The 16,626-nt window shown below is 36.6% G+C and overlaps 1 protein-coding gene across 1 annotated transcript in view; it reads left to right on the top strand.

Moving 5' to 3' along the window:
* The window catches only part of agtpbp1.L (ATP/GTP binding carboxypeptidase 1 L homeolog), a gene marked incomplete at its 5' end in the record, with an annotated part of 73,533 nt that extends 57,277 nt beyond the window's left edge, over nucleotides 1-16,256 (top strand). Inside the window, 2 exon segments of the mRNA NM_001093635.1 lie at nucleotides 1,486-1,646; nucleotides 15,720-16,256. Of these exon segments, the coding sequence (NP_001087104.1) occupies nucleotides 1,486-1,646; nucleotides 15,720-15,912 (354 nt within the window). The 3' untranslated portion in view covers nucleotides 15,913-16,256.
* Nucleotides 16,257-16,626: the final 370 nt, after the last annotated feature.

Raw genomic sequence — 16,626 nt, 5'->3', positions numbered from 1 at the left:
AAAACAACAAAAAAATAAATAAAAGCAGTCCTTACAAGGACTACTGTTATTGCAGCAGTCAGCAGATGAGATCAGAAGCAGGACAGCTGCCCACTGCAGCTACATACAGAGCACTGCAGTAGAAGGTAGATTACTAGCCAGCAAAGCTACCTAAGCTTAAATGTCCCTCAAACCCCTGCAGACTTCTGTCCCTCCAATAACAGAGCAGTATCAAAACGATTACTAGCCAGCAAACTTTCAACTGTCCCTGAAATCACTAACAGGCAGCAGCTCTCTCCCTACACTATCTCTTCAGCACACACAGGCAGAGTGAAAAAACGCTGCAGGGCTTCGGTTTTTATAGGGAAGGGGAGTGGTCCAGGGGAGAGCTTCCTGATTGGCTGCCATGTACCTGCTGGTCTGGGGTGAGAGGGCAAAAAAAAGCGCCAACAATGGCGAACCCAAAATGGCGAACGTCGCGCGACGTTCGCGAACTTCCGGCGAGCGCGAACACCCGATGTTCGCGCGAACAAGTTCGCCGGCGAACAGTTCGCGACATCTCTAATGCCCTATATTATAAGGTTGACAAAGAAGGTTACGCTCTGTGTTTTAGGGCATTTTAACTGTGCTTGTTTTCTTCATCATGCTTCTCAGATGCATTATTCAGATGCAAGTATGCCCTTGCCATAAATATTAAACAGTAATCTTAAATCACCAGAGGTATTCAGACAGACAGCAGTAAAAAGATTGAAGAGAAAAATAAAAATGTACTTAGAAACTTTTACTAAAAGTATTTAACAAGGTGTCCAACAGTTTTCTTCTTTTCTTAAAATATATGTGTTATTTGCATACCTTTTAAAAGTGCAAAATCAGAACAGGAGCTGTGTATAAAAGGGACAGTTTAACATTTACTTATTGGGGGCAAACATGGCTGAGGCTCAAACAGCTCGCCACATGAACTTGCATGTTTTCCATTACCTTAATATGGATGAAAATCATGAGAAAATCCCTTTTCTTGACATCATGTTCTGCACTGGGTAATCCGATGAAGTTGGCATTTTTTGTCTGATAATCCGAAAAAGTTGTGTTTTCACAGCAAAAATTCGATAACGTTGAGTTTTCAGAGTGAGGGTTAATTGTATGATACGAATTGACGCTTGATTGTTTTGAGACATTTTGTCGCTCTGTTTTTTTGCAGAAATTTTTTTGATAAATTAGTTCAGTTTGTGGAATTATTTTGTTTTCAGATTAAAACAAGATTAAATTGAGTTCTAGTATATAAGCAGCTAATTGTCTGTTGGAAAGAGAAGCTTTGTTGTGTGTTTAAAAATCTGCTGCAGGATGTTTTGTAACTTATGGTACTGTAAATGTTTTATATGGGCTGATTGTTTATTTTTAATCATGTTTTCAAAAGGTGATCTCTTCCTTTAGTTTTTTTAAAACTAAAATTTTAAGAAGTTATCAAGATGGCTTGTATAACTCTTACCCTTGTAATTCTGCCTATAGGATTTACAGATCGGTACTAAGGAGTTAGAAGAGATGGGTGCCAAGTTCTGTGTAGGACTACTTCGTCTGAAGCGACTAACCTCACCTATGGAACTCACTCTGCCTCCAAGCCTAATTGACATAGAAAATGAACTGATTGAGTCCAGTTGCAAAGTTGCAAGGTAACACTTACCTTATTTTTCATTTTGCCATGTGTAGTATAATTTTTTTTCCAGAAAGCAACACATAGTAAAGCCCGTCATTAATTAGAGAATAAAATGGAATAATGCAGTGGAGAGCTAAAGGGATATGGAGAGAGCAAAAGTGAAAGGGAGTAGAAATTAAAAGTTAGAAAAGAGGATAGCAAAATAGAAAAGGAAGGCAAAGTAGGGAAGGAATTGGTTGATAATTGAGGATAGGACATCAGGGAGAGAAGGATACGAGATTAATGGATGGCAGATTATAAATGTTGTGCTTTGGGAGTAGGAACAACATGGTTGTAACGAAATACAGATTTAGAAAAAAATATCATTTAGTAAAGAACAAGTTTAAGAGGAAAAATGGTGACATTGTTGGTAGAAAGATTTAAGATGGCTATACATGGGCCAACATTGCCTGCAGCCTTTGCCAATCCAGATCAAGTCAGCAGCTAATTTTACTATGTATGAAACCAATGCAACTGCCTGACCTAAACCTGTCTGGCAGCAGGGTAAAAAATTTAATTTGTGAGGACCACATTGGTCCATAGATGCTGAACTTCCACAACAGGTCTGCATATGGCCTTATTATGATCCTGCCAAAGTTCAATCAGCCCACTTTGGCCCACAAACAATAAACCCTCTTTTGGCAGATCTTTTTTGTGTGCATCTTGAAATGCCTCACTTGAGTGCTGCCTGCTTGGGCCCTAAATGTGAGTTTGGCACTGTACCCTGTAATATGATCCATGGAAATGGTACCTGTACCACAACTGGTACAATACTTCATTTTGTAAGAATTTATTGTAAGATTTTGTTGTTGTAATAATTTTTGGCAAATTAAAACTTTGTATTTTAATTGTATTTGATAATGAATGATAGAAGCAGAATAATTATTACAGAAGAAACTGAATTAAATGTAAGCTGATGTTGCTGGATAGATTAGTTGTAATCTATGGTGGGAACTGTTACAGCGAAAACCTAGTTAGAAGTAACACCGTAAATCTGGGCTGTAAAGTCTGGGAACAAATCAAACAAATTATATTAAATAGAGAGAAATATTCTTTAATTACTTAAAAATGCAGTAGCAGGGATGTTCTTATTGCTTTGCCTTTAATTGGCAGTACTGTAGAATCAGAGTGGCTAATCAGACTCCGCACAAGCAACAAAATGCTTTCCCAGCAAAGTAGTTCCAATTGCAGTGAAGCTTTTAAAATGCTGAGTGCTATCTGTTTAGTGGAAATTTCAAATAAATTATACTGCTTAACTAGAACACACCCATTAATTCTGTAGCAGGAGGACTATAATTGGAGATTTGTACCGGGGGTGGTTCCTGACAAGATTGATGGAGAGGTATAACAAGAAAGGCCAAAAGGTCACATCTAGCACTATCAGATCATTTCCATTTAAACACATATAAAATTGCATTCTCAGTGATTCAGCAAGTAATCGTTGGCCAATTATGTTAAAACCTGGCTTTAAAATGATTACAAGGCATTCAATATATAAAAAGTATTGCTGTGGTCTTTGGATTTCACTCCTCGCCGTGCAGACATCAGCCATGAGTTTGCTTTCAATCAATATTAATTCTTTGTTGGAAATTATTTTAATTCTGGGTTGAAAGCATTTTTAGATGTACACATTATTGTATTTGTTATCCAGTGCCTACAAATAGGCACATGTCTTAGCAATAAATGTCCTATTTTATATGAGAGAGGCTGTCATTATGCCATATATAATGGTTGACTACTGTTGATCTGTCTATATATGAACTAAAAATGTTGTTTTTACTTTGTAAGTGTGTAGTTGAGTTTCTGAAACAAATGCACACTTTTTACCAGTGCAGAATAGTATTGTTTTATATTTAAATGCATAAAATCTTTTTTTTTGTTATGATTTGTTGGTGTTACCTGTCCTTTAACAATAGATATCTTAGTTACATTCTTTGAATTTCAGTGCTAAATTCATTTCGGGATGTGGCCCATGGTCACTAAATTCTTGTAATCCACATCAGTGCAGCTAAATTGTGACACAAAGTAAAATGTTCTGTTTCTGCACTCAGAAATGTAATAAATAAGGGGATAATATTGCACTTATCGCTCAGATCTCAATCTAATTTAGATACTGTGACACCATTTGAATAAGAAAGTCCATAAGCTTCATCTGACTAACTTGGCCAACCTAAAAAAAATTGACCAAAATCAGTTGTAAACTGTGTGCAATACACAAAAAGATAGCTGATATAAAATATATGAAATAATAAATATATTTATTATATTATGTATTTACAAACACAAGACTGGAACTATTCTTGGGGGCGAAACTATGTAGCCATATTTATCACTAAAATATGTTTGAGAAATCAAAGGAATATACTGTTTTGCAATCAAACTGAACCAAAATTACACCAGTTTTAGTTTTAAAAACTAGAAAAAACCTAACCTAACAAACACTATGGTGATGACTTTCTAAACATTAAAACTTTACCGTATATCTTATCAATGCATTCTTCATGTGAGTTTTTGCTATTACAGATCATTAAGGGGGTTATTTACTAAAATCCAAATTTGTCTTATTGTCCCAATAAAAAAAGCTCGCCCAAACTCCCATGCCCGATTTTGCCTTATTTATTAATATTATTATAATAATTTTCGGTAAAAAACTTGAACTTGAAAACCTGAATCGTACATTTATTTCAAGTTCTTGCCCGAAAACACCAAAAAAGTCAGATTTTTGAGCTAAACCCACAGAAGACCACAATAACTTCAATGTGGGATAGGTGCCTCTTCCACTGACCTATACAGGACCTCGACAGGTCTGAGGTGGCGGATTTTCAGATTCTGGCTTTTTGCAGCATCGTGGTATAATACATTTTGAAAAATTTGGATTTTATGTTTCTGGCCCAACCAGAAACATTCGAGGTTTAATAAATAACCCCCTAAATGTAATAAAAATTGCTTCCATTATTACAATAACTGCTAGATGTGTGATAATTAAAGCTTTATAGATTTCATAGTAACTATTCTAATTGAAGAATACATGTTTTAAAGCTTTAAAAATGCTAACATCATATTCTACCTCGAATATTGATTTGTGGTCTTTTTTAGGACCTTTAACAATAAACAATGGTTTTCTGCCTAATTTGAACTGTTTATACAATGGTCTGTAAAATGATATTATGTGTCCTTTTTGTTTCACTTTACACAAACCTCTCATTTATTGAGCCTGATGTAACCAATCAATGATGTTTACATTGATTGCCAATATATGAGTATAATTGATAGCAAGGCAGAACAAGTATTGGACCTGTTATCCAGAATGCTCGGGACCTGGGGTTTTCCGGATAACGGATCTTTCCATAATTTGGATGTTTATACCTTAAGTCTACTAGAAAATAATTTCAAAGAGGATTTGAGGGGCACACACCTGGTTCATTTTCTCAATTGTTTGGGTGCACCTCCCGCAGTGTCCTTCCCCACCGGTATACAGAAATCAGAGACAAAATGGGCAGCACTCCAGGATAAAGTTAAAAAATGCCTTTATTTATGCTGCCCTGCTGTTGGTAAATAAAGGCATTTTTTAACTTTATCCTGGAGTGCTACCCATTTCGTCTCTGATTACTAGAAAATCATGTAAACATTAAATAAACCCCATAAATTGGTTTTGCTTCCAGTAATGATTATAATTAGCTGGGATCAAGTACAAGGTGCTGTTTTATTATTGCAGAAAAAAGGAAATAATTTTTAAAACTTTCAATTTTATTTTATTTTTAATGGAGTCTAAGGGAGACATCCATTTCGTAATTTGGGAAGCTTTTGGATAATGGGTTTCCAGATAATGGACATCAATTAAGTTTGAGTTATTGTTTTTGAAATCAGGTGACTCCTTGAAAAGATCTGAAATTATCAAGTGCCACTTTGATCTCCTCAATAGTCTCAAAGGGGGCATAGATGAAGAAGCTATTTTAAAGCCTCTCTGTCTGGATATTCTCAGTCTTCCATACCACAGTCTACTCTTAGGGGCAGATTTATCAAAATGTGAGCTTAGTGCTTAATAAATAAATACTCACCCATTTTCTATTCCTTCCTATGGAATTTTTAGAATTGTATTTATCAATGGGTAAAACAACCATTACATAAATACAGTTCTAAAAATCCTAAAAAATTTGGATGTTTTATTTATTAAGCTCATTTTGATAAATCTGCCCCTTAGTCTTCCAGACCCAGGGTCTCAGTCTTCCATACCACAAATTGGATAGCCTTTTGAGACAGAAGGGTGGCTGTCAGTTCAGTTCCCACTCTAGTATAGCAACATCTTATTTAAGTTCTTTTTAATGTAATTTAAACAGCCATGTCCCTTAAAAAAAGAGAGGAAGTAGAGCACCCACTGGACATACATGCTCATTGCTCAGGGTTCCTTACTTTACAGAGAGTGGTGCATTCAGTTCTCCAAATTATCCACAGGAAAAGAAAATAAAGTACAGGGAAGGGAAGGGATGCGTTATCCAGAAAGCTCCAAATTACAGGAATGCCATCTCCCATAGAGTACATTTTAATCAAATAATTCAATTTTTTTTTAATCATTTCCCTTTTCTCTAATAATAAAACAGTTCCTAGTTCTTGATCCCAGATATGATATAATTAGTAATCCTGATTAGGGGCAAAACCAGCCTAGTGGGTTTATTTAATGCTTAAATTGTTTTCTAGTAGACTTAAGATCTGAAAATCTAAATTACCCGGACACCAGGTTCTGAGTGTTCTGGATAACAAGTCCCAAGCCTGTATATTGTAAATAATTTTTAATAGAAATACTATTGCCCAGCTTGCAACAGATGTTTAGTTACACCTTAAAAAGAATGCTGGGATTTATTAATGCAGTGAACACCCTTCAGAACCGTTTTAGTAGCGAGTTCCTGGACAACTTCATAAGCAGTCTTTTCGCAGTACAAACCAGCATTAAATTATACATCTTAAAAAGAAACATCCTCTCTTTTATTATACATAAACCTTTTAGTTTTATTATGCCTAGAGAAGTCCACAGAAGAATCCAGGTTTTCCTTATTGCCTGCTCTCCTTCATTGACATACGTGAATAATATTGTGTTATGAAAATAAGCCAACTATCACTGGGAAAATATGACATAGTGGATTGCTTGCGGGAATTGATATTCTTAGCAGCCTTCTGCAACCCTAAGCAAAGAGTGAATTTATGTGTATTCTGTCCCTTTGAAACACCACAAGTATAAAACAGCTGGGCTGTTAGTATCTATGCCAAGTCCCCATTTAGCTTTACTCTGGTAAGTATTGGATAACATGCAAATAATGAATCCACTGATTGCTCTTCTGTCACTTAGCCATATGATTCTGTTTACAAGGTCTAATGGTATCGTAGCTTAAACACAGAGACTTGTGCCTAGTAAGTAATTAGATTGCTAATTTATTCTTATTTATTCTTACACTACTCAGTTGTAGTCTTTAATGTTTAGCCTTTTAATTTATGCCACTAGTACTATTAAATCAACACATACTTTAAGTAAAGAGTGCATGACACTTATAGAAAGTTGAAACAGACTGGAACATAGGCAGTACTTTTGTCTGCAGTCACCCTTTATTCGTGCTGAATCACGACATGCTTCGGGGAGTATCACTTGAAAAAGGGGATATATTCCCGAAACATGTTGTGATTCAGCACCAATAAAGGGTGATTGCAGACAAAAGTACTGCCTATGTTCCAGTCTGTTTCAACTTTCTATATCGGTGAATACTAATACACGGTGGATGGTGTGTATATGAAACAGCAGGAAAAAGGAATTATCCCACTCTGAAAGTTAAAGTTTTCTTTAATAAGTATACTTATAGAACTGCCTCTTAATGAGCCTTTAACAGTAAATAAATTTTTTTTAAAAATGTGTGTTAAATATAAGTTTCTTTTAAAGCAGTGCAAACTTTATGGAGTAGGCAGGGTATGTGCACCATGAGAAGTAAAGCAACAGGTATCCTCCCTCCCTTTTGTTTGGTGCTTTTTTTTCAATATGTTTTTTATTAATTTTCCAAAGATGCATTACATTTTCTGTACTTAACATACGTCCCCTTGAAGATTCATAATTATCATTAATTTAATTAATCTTCAGAAAATTGTTTGTTGTTTTTGACAATAAATATCATACTCACCAGCGAACCACAACAGGTCATGATCTGCCCTCTGTATAAATTATAATGCAAAATGTGTAGAAATGCATTATACATAGTTATGTAAGTATTAAGCATGTGGGTATACCAGTTTATTTTGTAATAGTCCGGGATTTAACTTGATATGTATTAAAGGAATAGTTCAGTGTGAAAATAAAAACTGTGTAAATAGATAGGCTGTGCAAAATAAAAAATGTTTCTAATATAGTTAGTTAGCCAAAAATGTAATATATAAAGGCTGGAGTGAACAGATGTCTAATAAAACAGCCAGAATCCAACTTCCTGGTTTCAGCTCTATAACTCTGAGTTAGTCAGCGACTTGAAGGGGGGACACATGGTACATTTCTGTTCAGTGAGTTTGTAATTGATCCTCAGCATTCAGCTCAGATTCAAAAGCAACAGAAATGACCCATGTGGCCCCCCCTCAAGTCTCTGATTGGTTACTGGCTGGTAACCAGGGTAACCAGTCAGTGTAAACCAAGAGAGCTGAAAAGCAGGAAGTTGAGTTCTGACTGACAAGTTACACATCCAGTCACTCCAGTCTTTATACATTACATTTTTGGCTAACTAACTATATTAGAAACATTTTTTATTTTGCACAGCCTGTCTATTTACACAGTTTTTATTTTCACACTGAACAATTCCTTTAACTGTATTGTTAATAGGTGTTGGTTGCAAGTTAGTATTCTGTAGTGTTTAGATAACCTAAAATGATAAACTGCTTACAGTCAAAGCACTTTTTTAATCATACACAGTACTGTATGCTATAAAATATATAGTGAATAAAGTACCCCCTCTTGTAAAATATAAGGATATTATAAGTTACCGAGGAGTTTCATGACCATATAAAAACACGAGGCCGAAGGCCGAGTGTTTTTATACAGGTCATGGAACTCCGAGGTAACTTATAATATCCTCATATTTTTCAACTGGGGGTACTTTATTAATTATAATACACAAATTTTAGTGAGTCATGTGACAGAAATAACATCACTACTCACCGTTTATAACTGATGACATCACTACTCACCGTTTATAAGGATATAATTTACAAGATATTCATGGCTTTTGTGTATTATATCCTTATAATCTACAGTCTGGTCATTTCCCTATGGGACCAGACTGTAAATTATATCTTTATAAACAGCGCGTTCTGGCGTCAGAACGCGCCGTTTATAACTCAATGAGTCAGCAGTGGTCACTGACGCACGCTACCTGCAGCTTTTCTTCCTGTCTGTCCGCCTCACTTATCACTTCCTCCATCACGTGGTGTGCTCGCTCGTGCCTTCTGTTACAGTCTTGCTGGCTTTTTTTCCACTCTCCCACCCTCTGCCATTTCCTCCCTCCGCATTTCTCTCCCTGTTCTCTTCCTCGTCCACCTCTAATCTCGCTCATTCTGCGTCTCTCTCCCTCTACCGCCCCCCCTCCAAGCCCCTCCCACACCCTGTCACTCTTTAGTCGATCGTTACTTCTGCGTATACCACCCTCCAGCTAACAAACTTCAGACTTGCTCGTCTACGTCTATTTCCCTCTTCTGCTCCTTCTCCAGTCACAGTCCTTCTGCCTCTCTCACATCCTGACACTATTCGCTCTTGTTACTTCTGCCGCTCCCACCCCCTCCCACTATCAAACTTCCCCCTCCTTCCCTTGCATTCAGCCATCTCTGATGCAGTGGAAGACGTCACACAGAGCGGGCTACTTTAAAAGAACCTGAAGAAAGCAAGAATAAATACAGGTACCTAGTCTCTTAAAAGCGCTGCAGGGAAAGATAAAAATAAACAAAGAGAGACACCAGCAAAATAGACTAGTTGGCATTATGGCATTATGTAAAAAGCAAACAGAAATCTTCAGGAAGTAAAAGCTGAACTCAGAAAACTTTAGATTATAATGGATAATGTACCCCCTACTTAAAATTTATAAAGATATTAATAGTCACCTCGGAGTTATGTGACCTGTATAAAAGCACTCGGCCTTCGGCCTCGTGCTTTTATATGGTCACATAACTCCTCGGTAACATAATATCTTTATAAATTACAGTAGGGGGTACATTATCCACTATATAATACACAAAAGCCATGAATATCTGGTAAATGATATCCTTATAAATGGTGAGTAGTGATATCATCAGTTATAAATGGTGAGTAGTGATGTCATTTCTGCCACAATACTCACTAAAACTTGTGTATTATAATAAATAAAGTACCCCCTGTTGCAAAATATGAGGATATTATAAGTTACCTTGGAGTTCCATGTATGGGACCTGTTATCCAGAATGCTTGGGACCTGGTTTTTTTCCTGGGTAACAGATCTTTCCGTAATTTGGATCTTCATATCTTACTAGAGAATCATGTAAACATTAAGTAACTTAATTTATGTGCAAAACTTTAATGGTGTAAGTCAGTGTTTCAGTCTTTCACAGAGGACCTTTATCATGTCTTGATAAAAGTCCTTTGTGCGGGACCAAAATGTTTTTATTATTATTATTTTCTGTAGTAATAAAACAGTACCCTGTGTTTGTTCTTTACTTATCTGCATAAATATTTGTGGCAAAACAATACTATTTGGTTTATTTAATGTCTAAATGTTTTCAGCAGCCTTGAGTTATTATTATTATAATCCAAATTACAGAAAGATCCCTTATCCAGAAAACCCCAGGTCCCAAGCATTCTGGTTCACAACTATACCTCTATATTTATATAACATAGACATTTTAGTTGCTCAGTGCGATGAATCAGCTTTGTGCAATTCCACCTTTAGTCCATATGTGACAGTCACAGCCAGGCTAAATGGCAACTAATGCAATGAGGTTCTACTATCCACTTTTATTCCACAAAGTATAAGCCAAGTTTTCTCACCTACATACAGTATTTCGAGAAACTTCTAGACAGATAATGTTTATATTCATATATTGCCAGAAATTAAAGTGTTTTTTTTTTAATGAGCATCCGGTTTGTATTCAGTGGAGAGTTATGATTTACATTAAAAGCAACATGTGCAAAATGCATTAATCCTTCATGTAAAAGCATTTTCAAACATACACTACTGTAGAGATTGAATTACTGGATCTTGTGAAGTTTTGTACTGTCTTAGAACACTGTTCATTAATCATAGCATGAGATCTCTTGCAACCAGAGTACTAATGTATTTTATGCTGGTCTATCTATCCTTAGGGATTTCTGCGAAAACTCTTTAATGCAGATATTTTTATTAAAGGGAAGTTAAACACAATGTGTAACCAGGTAGATGCGCAGACACATTCATAGACGGTAAATTCTAAATACAGGTATGGGGTTTCGATTTTGGAACCTTGGGACTTGGGGTTTTTTTGGGCAAGGGATCTTTTCATAATTTGGGTTAATGTACCATAAATTTACTATTATTTTTTTAATTAAATGAAGAATATGGATTTGTGCTAGTTTTGTTACTATCAAGTACAAGGCACAGAGAAAAATGAAATCATTAAAAATAAAAAGAATTGTTTTCTTAAAATGTGCTCTGTGAGAAATGGTCTTCTCATATTTCTGGAAACTGGGAATATGCTATTAAATACAGTACAGTACCTGCCAGTTCTATGTTTAGTATATTGTCCAACTTCAATGGTTTGTGTTCCCATTTCCATGTCTTTTATCCCATGTTGGTTATGTTTCTTTCTATATAAGAGACTTATGTATGGGAGGGATGTAATACAAGACACATGGGGCTGGGGTATTTATCAAATCGAGTCAGCAGTTTTTTCTTGAACCTGAAAAAATACATGTAAGCATTTTCTGAAACCTCAAATAGTCAGGATATATTAAGGGGGAAAAAACATGAAAAGTCACCATAAAAAACATGAAAAGTCACCATAAAAAACTTTGCAAGTAAAAACTGGTGAGGTTCTGTATAAGTCTCAACTTTATTTTCCCAGTCCATTAAAACATTGGAGTTTTTCATCCTCGTTTAACATGAATGGGACAATGTGATTCTCACTAGCATGCATCAAAAATTGCTCAGCATGGACTATGGGAAATGCTGTGTTCAATCAAGTAATTGTGCAAAATTGCTTCTTTCTGCATTTTTTCTTGATTATGAAATTGGACTGTTTTGGAAACATCAATTCCCTTAGTATAAACTGCTGAGATATTTTCGGGTAGTTACCATGCAGGTGAAAAAACACCTTATAGGACATTGTCCTTACAAGAAGGATTCTCATTAAAGGAAAACTATACCCCCAAAATGAATACTTAAGCAACAGATAGTTTATATCAAATTGAATGACATATTAAAGAATCTTACCAAACTGGAATATATATTTACATAAATATTGCCCTTTTACATCTCTTGCCTTGAACCACCATTTCGTGATGGTCCCTGTGCTGCCTCAGAGATCACCTGACCAGAAATACTACAACACTAACTGTAACAGGAAGAAGTGAGGAAGCAAAAGGCTGAACTCTGTCTGTTAATTGGCTCATGTGACCTTACATGTGGTTTGTATGTGTGCACAGTGAATCTTACGATCTCAGGGGACGGCCCTTATTTTTTAAAATGGCAATTTTCTATTTATGATTACCCAATGGCACATACTACTAAAAAAGTATATTATTATGATAATGGTTCATTTACATGAAGCAGGGTTTTACACATGAGCTGTTTTACTCAGTATCTTTAATAGAGACCTACATTGTTTGGGGGGTATAGTTTTCCTTTAAGGACACTTACAATCCAAAACCTGATCAAGGAGTCTGAACTAGACTTCCTTATCTGTGCTTTAGTGAAGTGCAGGTTGTAAAATTTCTGACCCACAAACCCACCCCTTTTTAACTCGGCCTGAGGGTAAGGACTTGTATACCCAAGCCCGACCCAAACCTGTTTTGTCCCCTTGCTGATGACAAAAGGAGGCAGGCTCCAGAAGCACTATGACACCAACAATAAGGCTAGCTTTCTGTCCCCTAGCTACAGTATACAAATAAAAATGCATGTGTTTCAACTTGGCACTGACAACCAGCAGCCGTAGTGGCAGCACATTTTTTTTGTCCTGAACTCACCTGACCCACAGATTTCTGCCTGCCCTGCACATCACTACTGTGCTTGTTTCTAATTGCTATCAAGTAGCTGTTCTGTGTTCTTGCTTAGAATACCTATTGCAGACCACTCAGTCAGCTTTTTGCCATGAGGCTGCCTCTGACTAAATTTCATAATCAGGCTACATAAAGCAAATTATAGATCCCTTTTAAGTCGTTTTCGCCTAGACAGTTACATTCAATTATTTATTTGGATTCAAGCCAAGGTTTTTAATGTTGAATAAAATGTGGATATGCACAACATTTTATAGCAATATAATGTGTATTATATGATTAGGGATAACAATGGAGATGTAGCATTCAGTAGAAGCTTGTCTCTGATGAAATATTTAGAAGCACTTAAAGTTTCTCTGCAAATATGTTTTTCCAGCCCCATAGGAGAGCAATAAAACTGGGTGGAGGTTGCTTGTTTTTTTTCTGTCCTTATAAGTGAAATACTATATAACCAGAAACTATTACTCAGAGAGAAGAGAGGTATTATGTTTAGAAAGGTTCAGTAACGTTAGTTCATCCATCAGTTATTCCAAATGCAGCCAAATCTTGAAATCATTGCTGTTAATAAATCAAACCCTCAAAATTTGATTTAATGCTTTTGTTAAGAGTGTTGCAGTGGTAATGTTATTCTAAAATTCAACTGAAACTGGAGCCACTCAAAACTGGAAATACATAAAATAAATAAAGGGCCATCTAGATACCCTGCCATTTTTCTAGTGCAGAGGTATTCCGTTGGACTAGCATAGTTACCAGAGCTGCCCCTACCGCCAGCAGTAGCCTCCTCCATTTTTCTTATTAGGAAGTGTTACATTGGCTCCTGTGTGAACAGACTCAGCAGATTTTGGTGATGAACTGTAATCTCTGCATTTTGAGGCTAAATCTGCAGAAGTCTATTCGTTCAGGCGCCAATTCAACACTTTATAATGAGAAAAAGCAATGAGGGTAGTGCCTGCAGTAGGGACTAAAATCAGCCAGCGTATTTCAGCTATCTGATTTCTTCCCCTTGTGCAGGTCCGGACTGAGAATGAAAATAGGCCCTGGCATTTCAGGTGCACAGAGGCCCAATCAGCCCACGCAGAGGCCCAGCCTCCACCAGCCCACTAAATAGTGACTTTCTATGGCACCTTATAGCAGCCCCTCTGGCATTTGCCAGAACCCACAGATTGCCAGTCCGGGCCTGCCCTTGTGGCCCTGGCCTTTACTGCTACACTGCAAGTTCGAATTATATCATCCCCCTCTCTCCCCCCCAGCAGACTGAAAACAGAACAGTAGGGAGCTATACAGATAGCAGCTACCTGACACCTTTGCTAAAGGATTCAGCTGCCTGAAGTAATAATACCTTCATGAGTTAATAGCACTGCTGCTACTGCAGCCATGAATTTTAGCACATGGATGAATATGCAAAACTTACTTTACTGCTTCCCAATAATTTAGGGTGGCTTCATGCATTTCTTTGCTAGGTAAAAACTGTGTATGGAAAAACTGTCTGATATATATAAATATATATATATATACATACATACATACACATTAAAATAATGTTCTATTGGCTTTTATATACAGTAACTCTAAATTATAAATACATTATATAATGAGGGGGAGACGTAGCGGTACCCAAACTACATTAAGGGTTAGTACTTAGTTCACACGAGGAGATTCGGGGAGATTTTGTCGCCTGACAACTAATAGTCTCTTCTTCTGGGCGTCAATCTCCCCGAACTGCCTCCTCGTGTCTTCCCATCCGCTAAAGCACATGTGGCGCTGCGTTTTCAGAAGTCCTCCGAAGTTGCCTCACGAGAACGACAAAATCTCCCCGAATCTCCTTGTGGGAACTAACCCTTAATACAACAGGATTAGTGGGAACTTTAAGGAACAGTAACATCAAAAAATGAAAAGTGTTTTAAAGTAATACAAATATAATGCAATATTGCCCTGCACTGGTAAAAACGGATGTGTTTGTTTCAGAAACACTACTGTTGTTATATATAAATAAGGTGCTGTGAAGCAATGGGAGCAGCCATTCAAAGGAGAAAAGGCTCAGGTTACATAGCAGATAAGTTCTGTAGCACATAATGTTATCTGTTATCCACTATTTAACCTGTGCGATATAGCCTTTTTTCAATATCCGCCATCGCTACACAGCAGCTTGTTTATATAGACTATAGTAGTGTTTGTGAAGCAAACAGATCAGTTTTAAAAGTGCAGGACAACAGTACATGATATTTTCATTACTTTAAAACACTTTAAAGTATGTTGGTGTTACTGTTCCTTTAACCTCATATGCAATTAATAAACAGAGGCAGTGGGACTTAAGGCCCAAATTCATTGAATACAATGAGAGTTAATGAGTTCTCATGACACCAAAGACCCCCGTACCTGCCCTTTGGGCATTGTAAAGATAATAGTTTGCATTAGTAAAAGTTCTCCCCCTCCCCATCTAGTGGTATACATAAGGGTATCATCCAAGCCGGAAAAAGCCTGCTTTGCTATTACACGACTTGGGTCGTATTGAAGTACAATGAGAAGGGTAGAAACAATAGCTGCCTCAGAGCAGTTCTTTCCTGTAGTGCTGGCTCCTCCAAGAAGCTCAGAATCAGGCACAAAGATCTGATATGACTCCACACCAATATTGCAGCTAAAAAAATACATTTGCTGGTTCAAGAATAAAATTTTAAATGGTAGAGTGAATTATTTGCAATGTAAACAGTGTAATTTAGAAATAAAAAGTAAACTATAAAAATCATGACATAATCCTTTTAAGATCATCTGAAGAACTACAGGCCTTTACTCACTCCATTTTTTCTCCCCCCTTTTTAGTCCCACCACCTATGTTTTGGAGGATGATGAACCTCGGTTCATTGAGGAAGTTGACTATAGTGCAGAAAGCAATGATGATGTCGATCCTGACTTACCTGAAAATATTGGTGACTTTGAAACCAGTACACTGGAGGAAGAAAGCTTTTCGGATTCAGAGATCACAAGGACACACATGAGCGGACAGTCCACATAACCTTAAAAAGGATGTATGCTTTAGATTTGAATGCATCTGTAGATGGCATTAGCTTCTTTTCTGCAACATAAAATATTAAACGATCATGATGCACAGGTTTAATGGGGCGAGCTCCCCACCTGCGTGTTATTTGTCAAGTATGTGTGGCTCCTTTAATATGTTACGTTGCAGTATATGATTTGTGCCTATCATCTAGGGCTTTCTGCACAACCATTGCAGGAGTGTGTGGATTGTAGGTTGTGCGGCTGTGTATACCTGTTGAACATTGGCTTCTTTTCTGCCTTCATATGGAACATACCAAAAGCTAATTTAAGTACTGTAATTCAATAAATGCTTTGCAGGCTTTTGATGGCGTTATAAACTTTTCATTTGCAACCTAATATGTAAGTTATGGTTACCAATTGTTTTCTTTGTGTCTTGTTTATATTGCATGACCTTTCTTCAGATCTTGCTTTAACTTGATTCTGTGATAGTTCTGTGTGTACTGAAGCCCAACATTTTGAATGAAATAGTGTACTAAGAAAAAAAAAAACCCAATTACATTCACTCCACAGTATTTAAATTACTTTTGTTCTTGGGAATTAAAAAGTTGCTTGCATATCATCATTTAAGGGTCAGTTGCTTCTTAAAAAGGACTGTCCTCAAAATTAACATATTAATATTTGTATTTATGTATGTATGTATATCATTACTTATACAGCACCAATGTAAATG

This window comes from Xenopus laevis, chromosome 1L, assembly GCF_017654675.1.
Source record: "Xenopus laevis strain J_2021 chromosome 1L, Xenopus_laevis_v10.1, whole genome shotgun sequence".
NCBI lineage: Eukaryota > Metazoa > Chordata > Amphibia > Anura > Pipidae > Xenopus > Xenopus laevis.
This window is presented reverse-complemented; position numbering and strand designations above follow the sequence as displayed.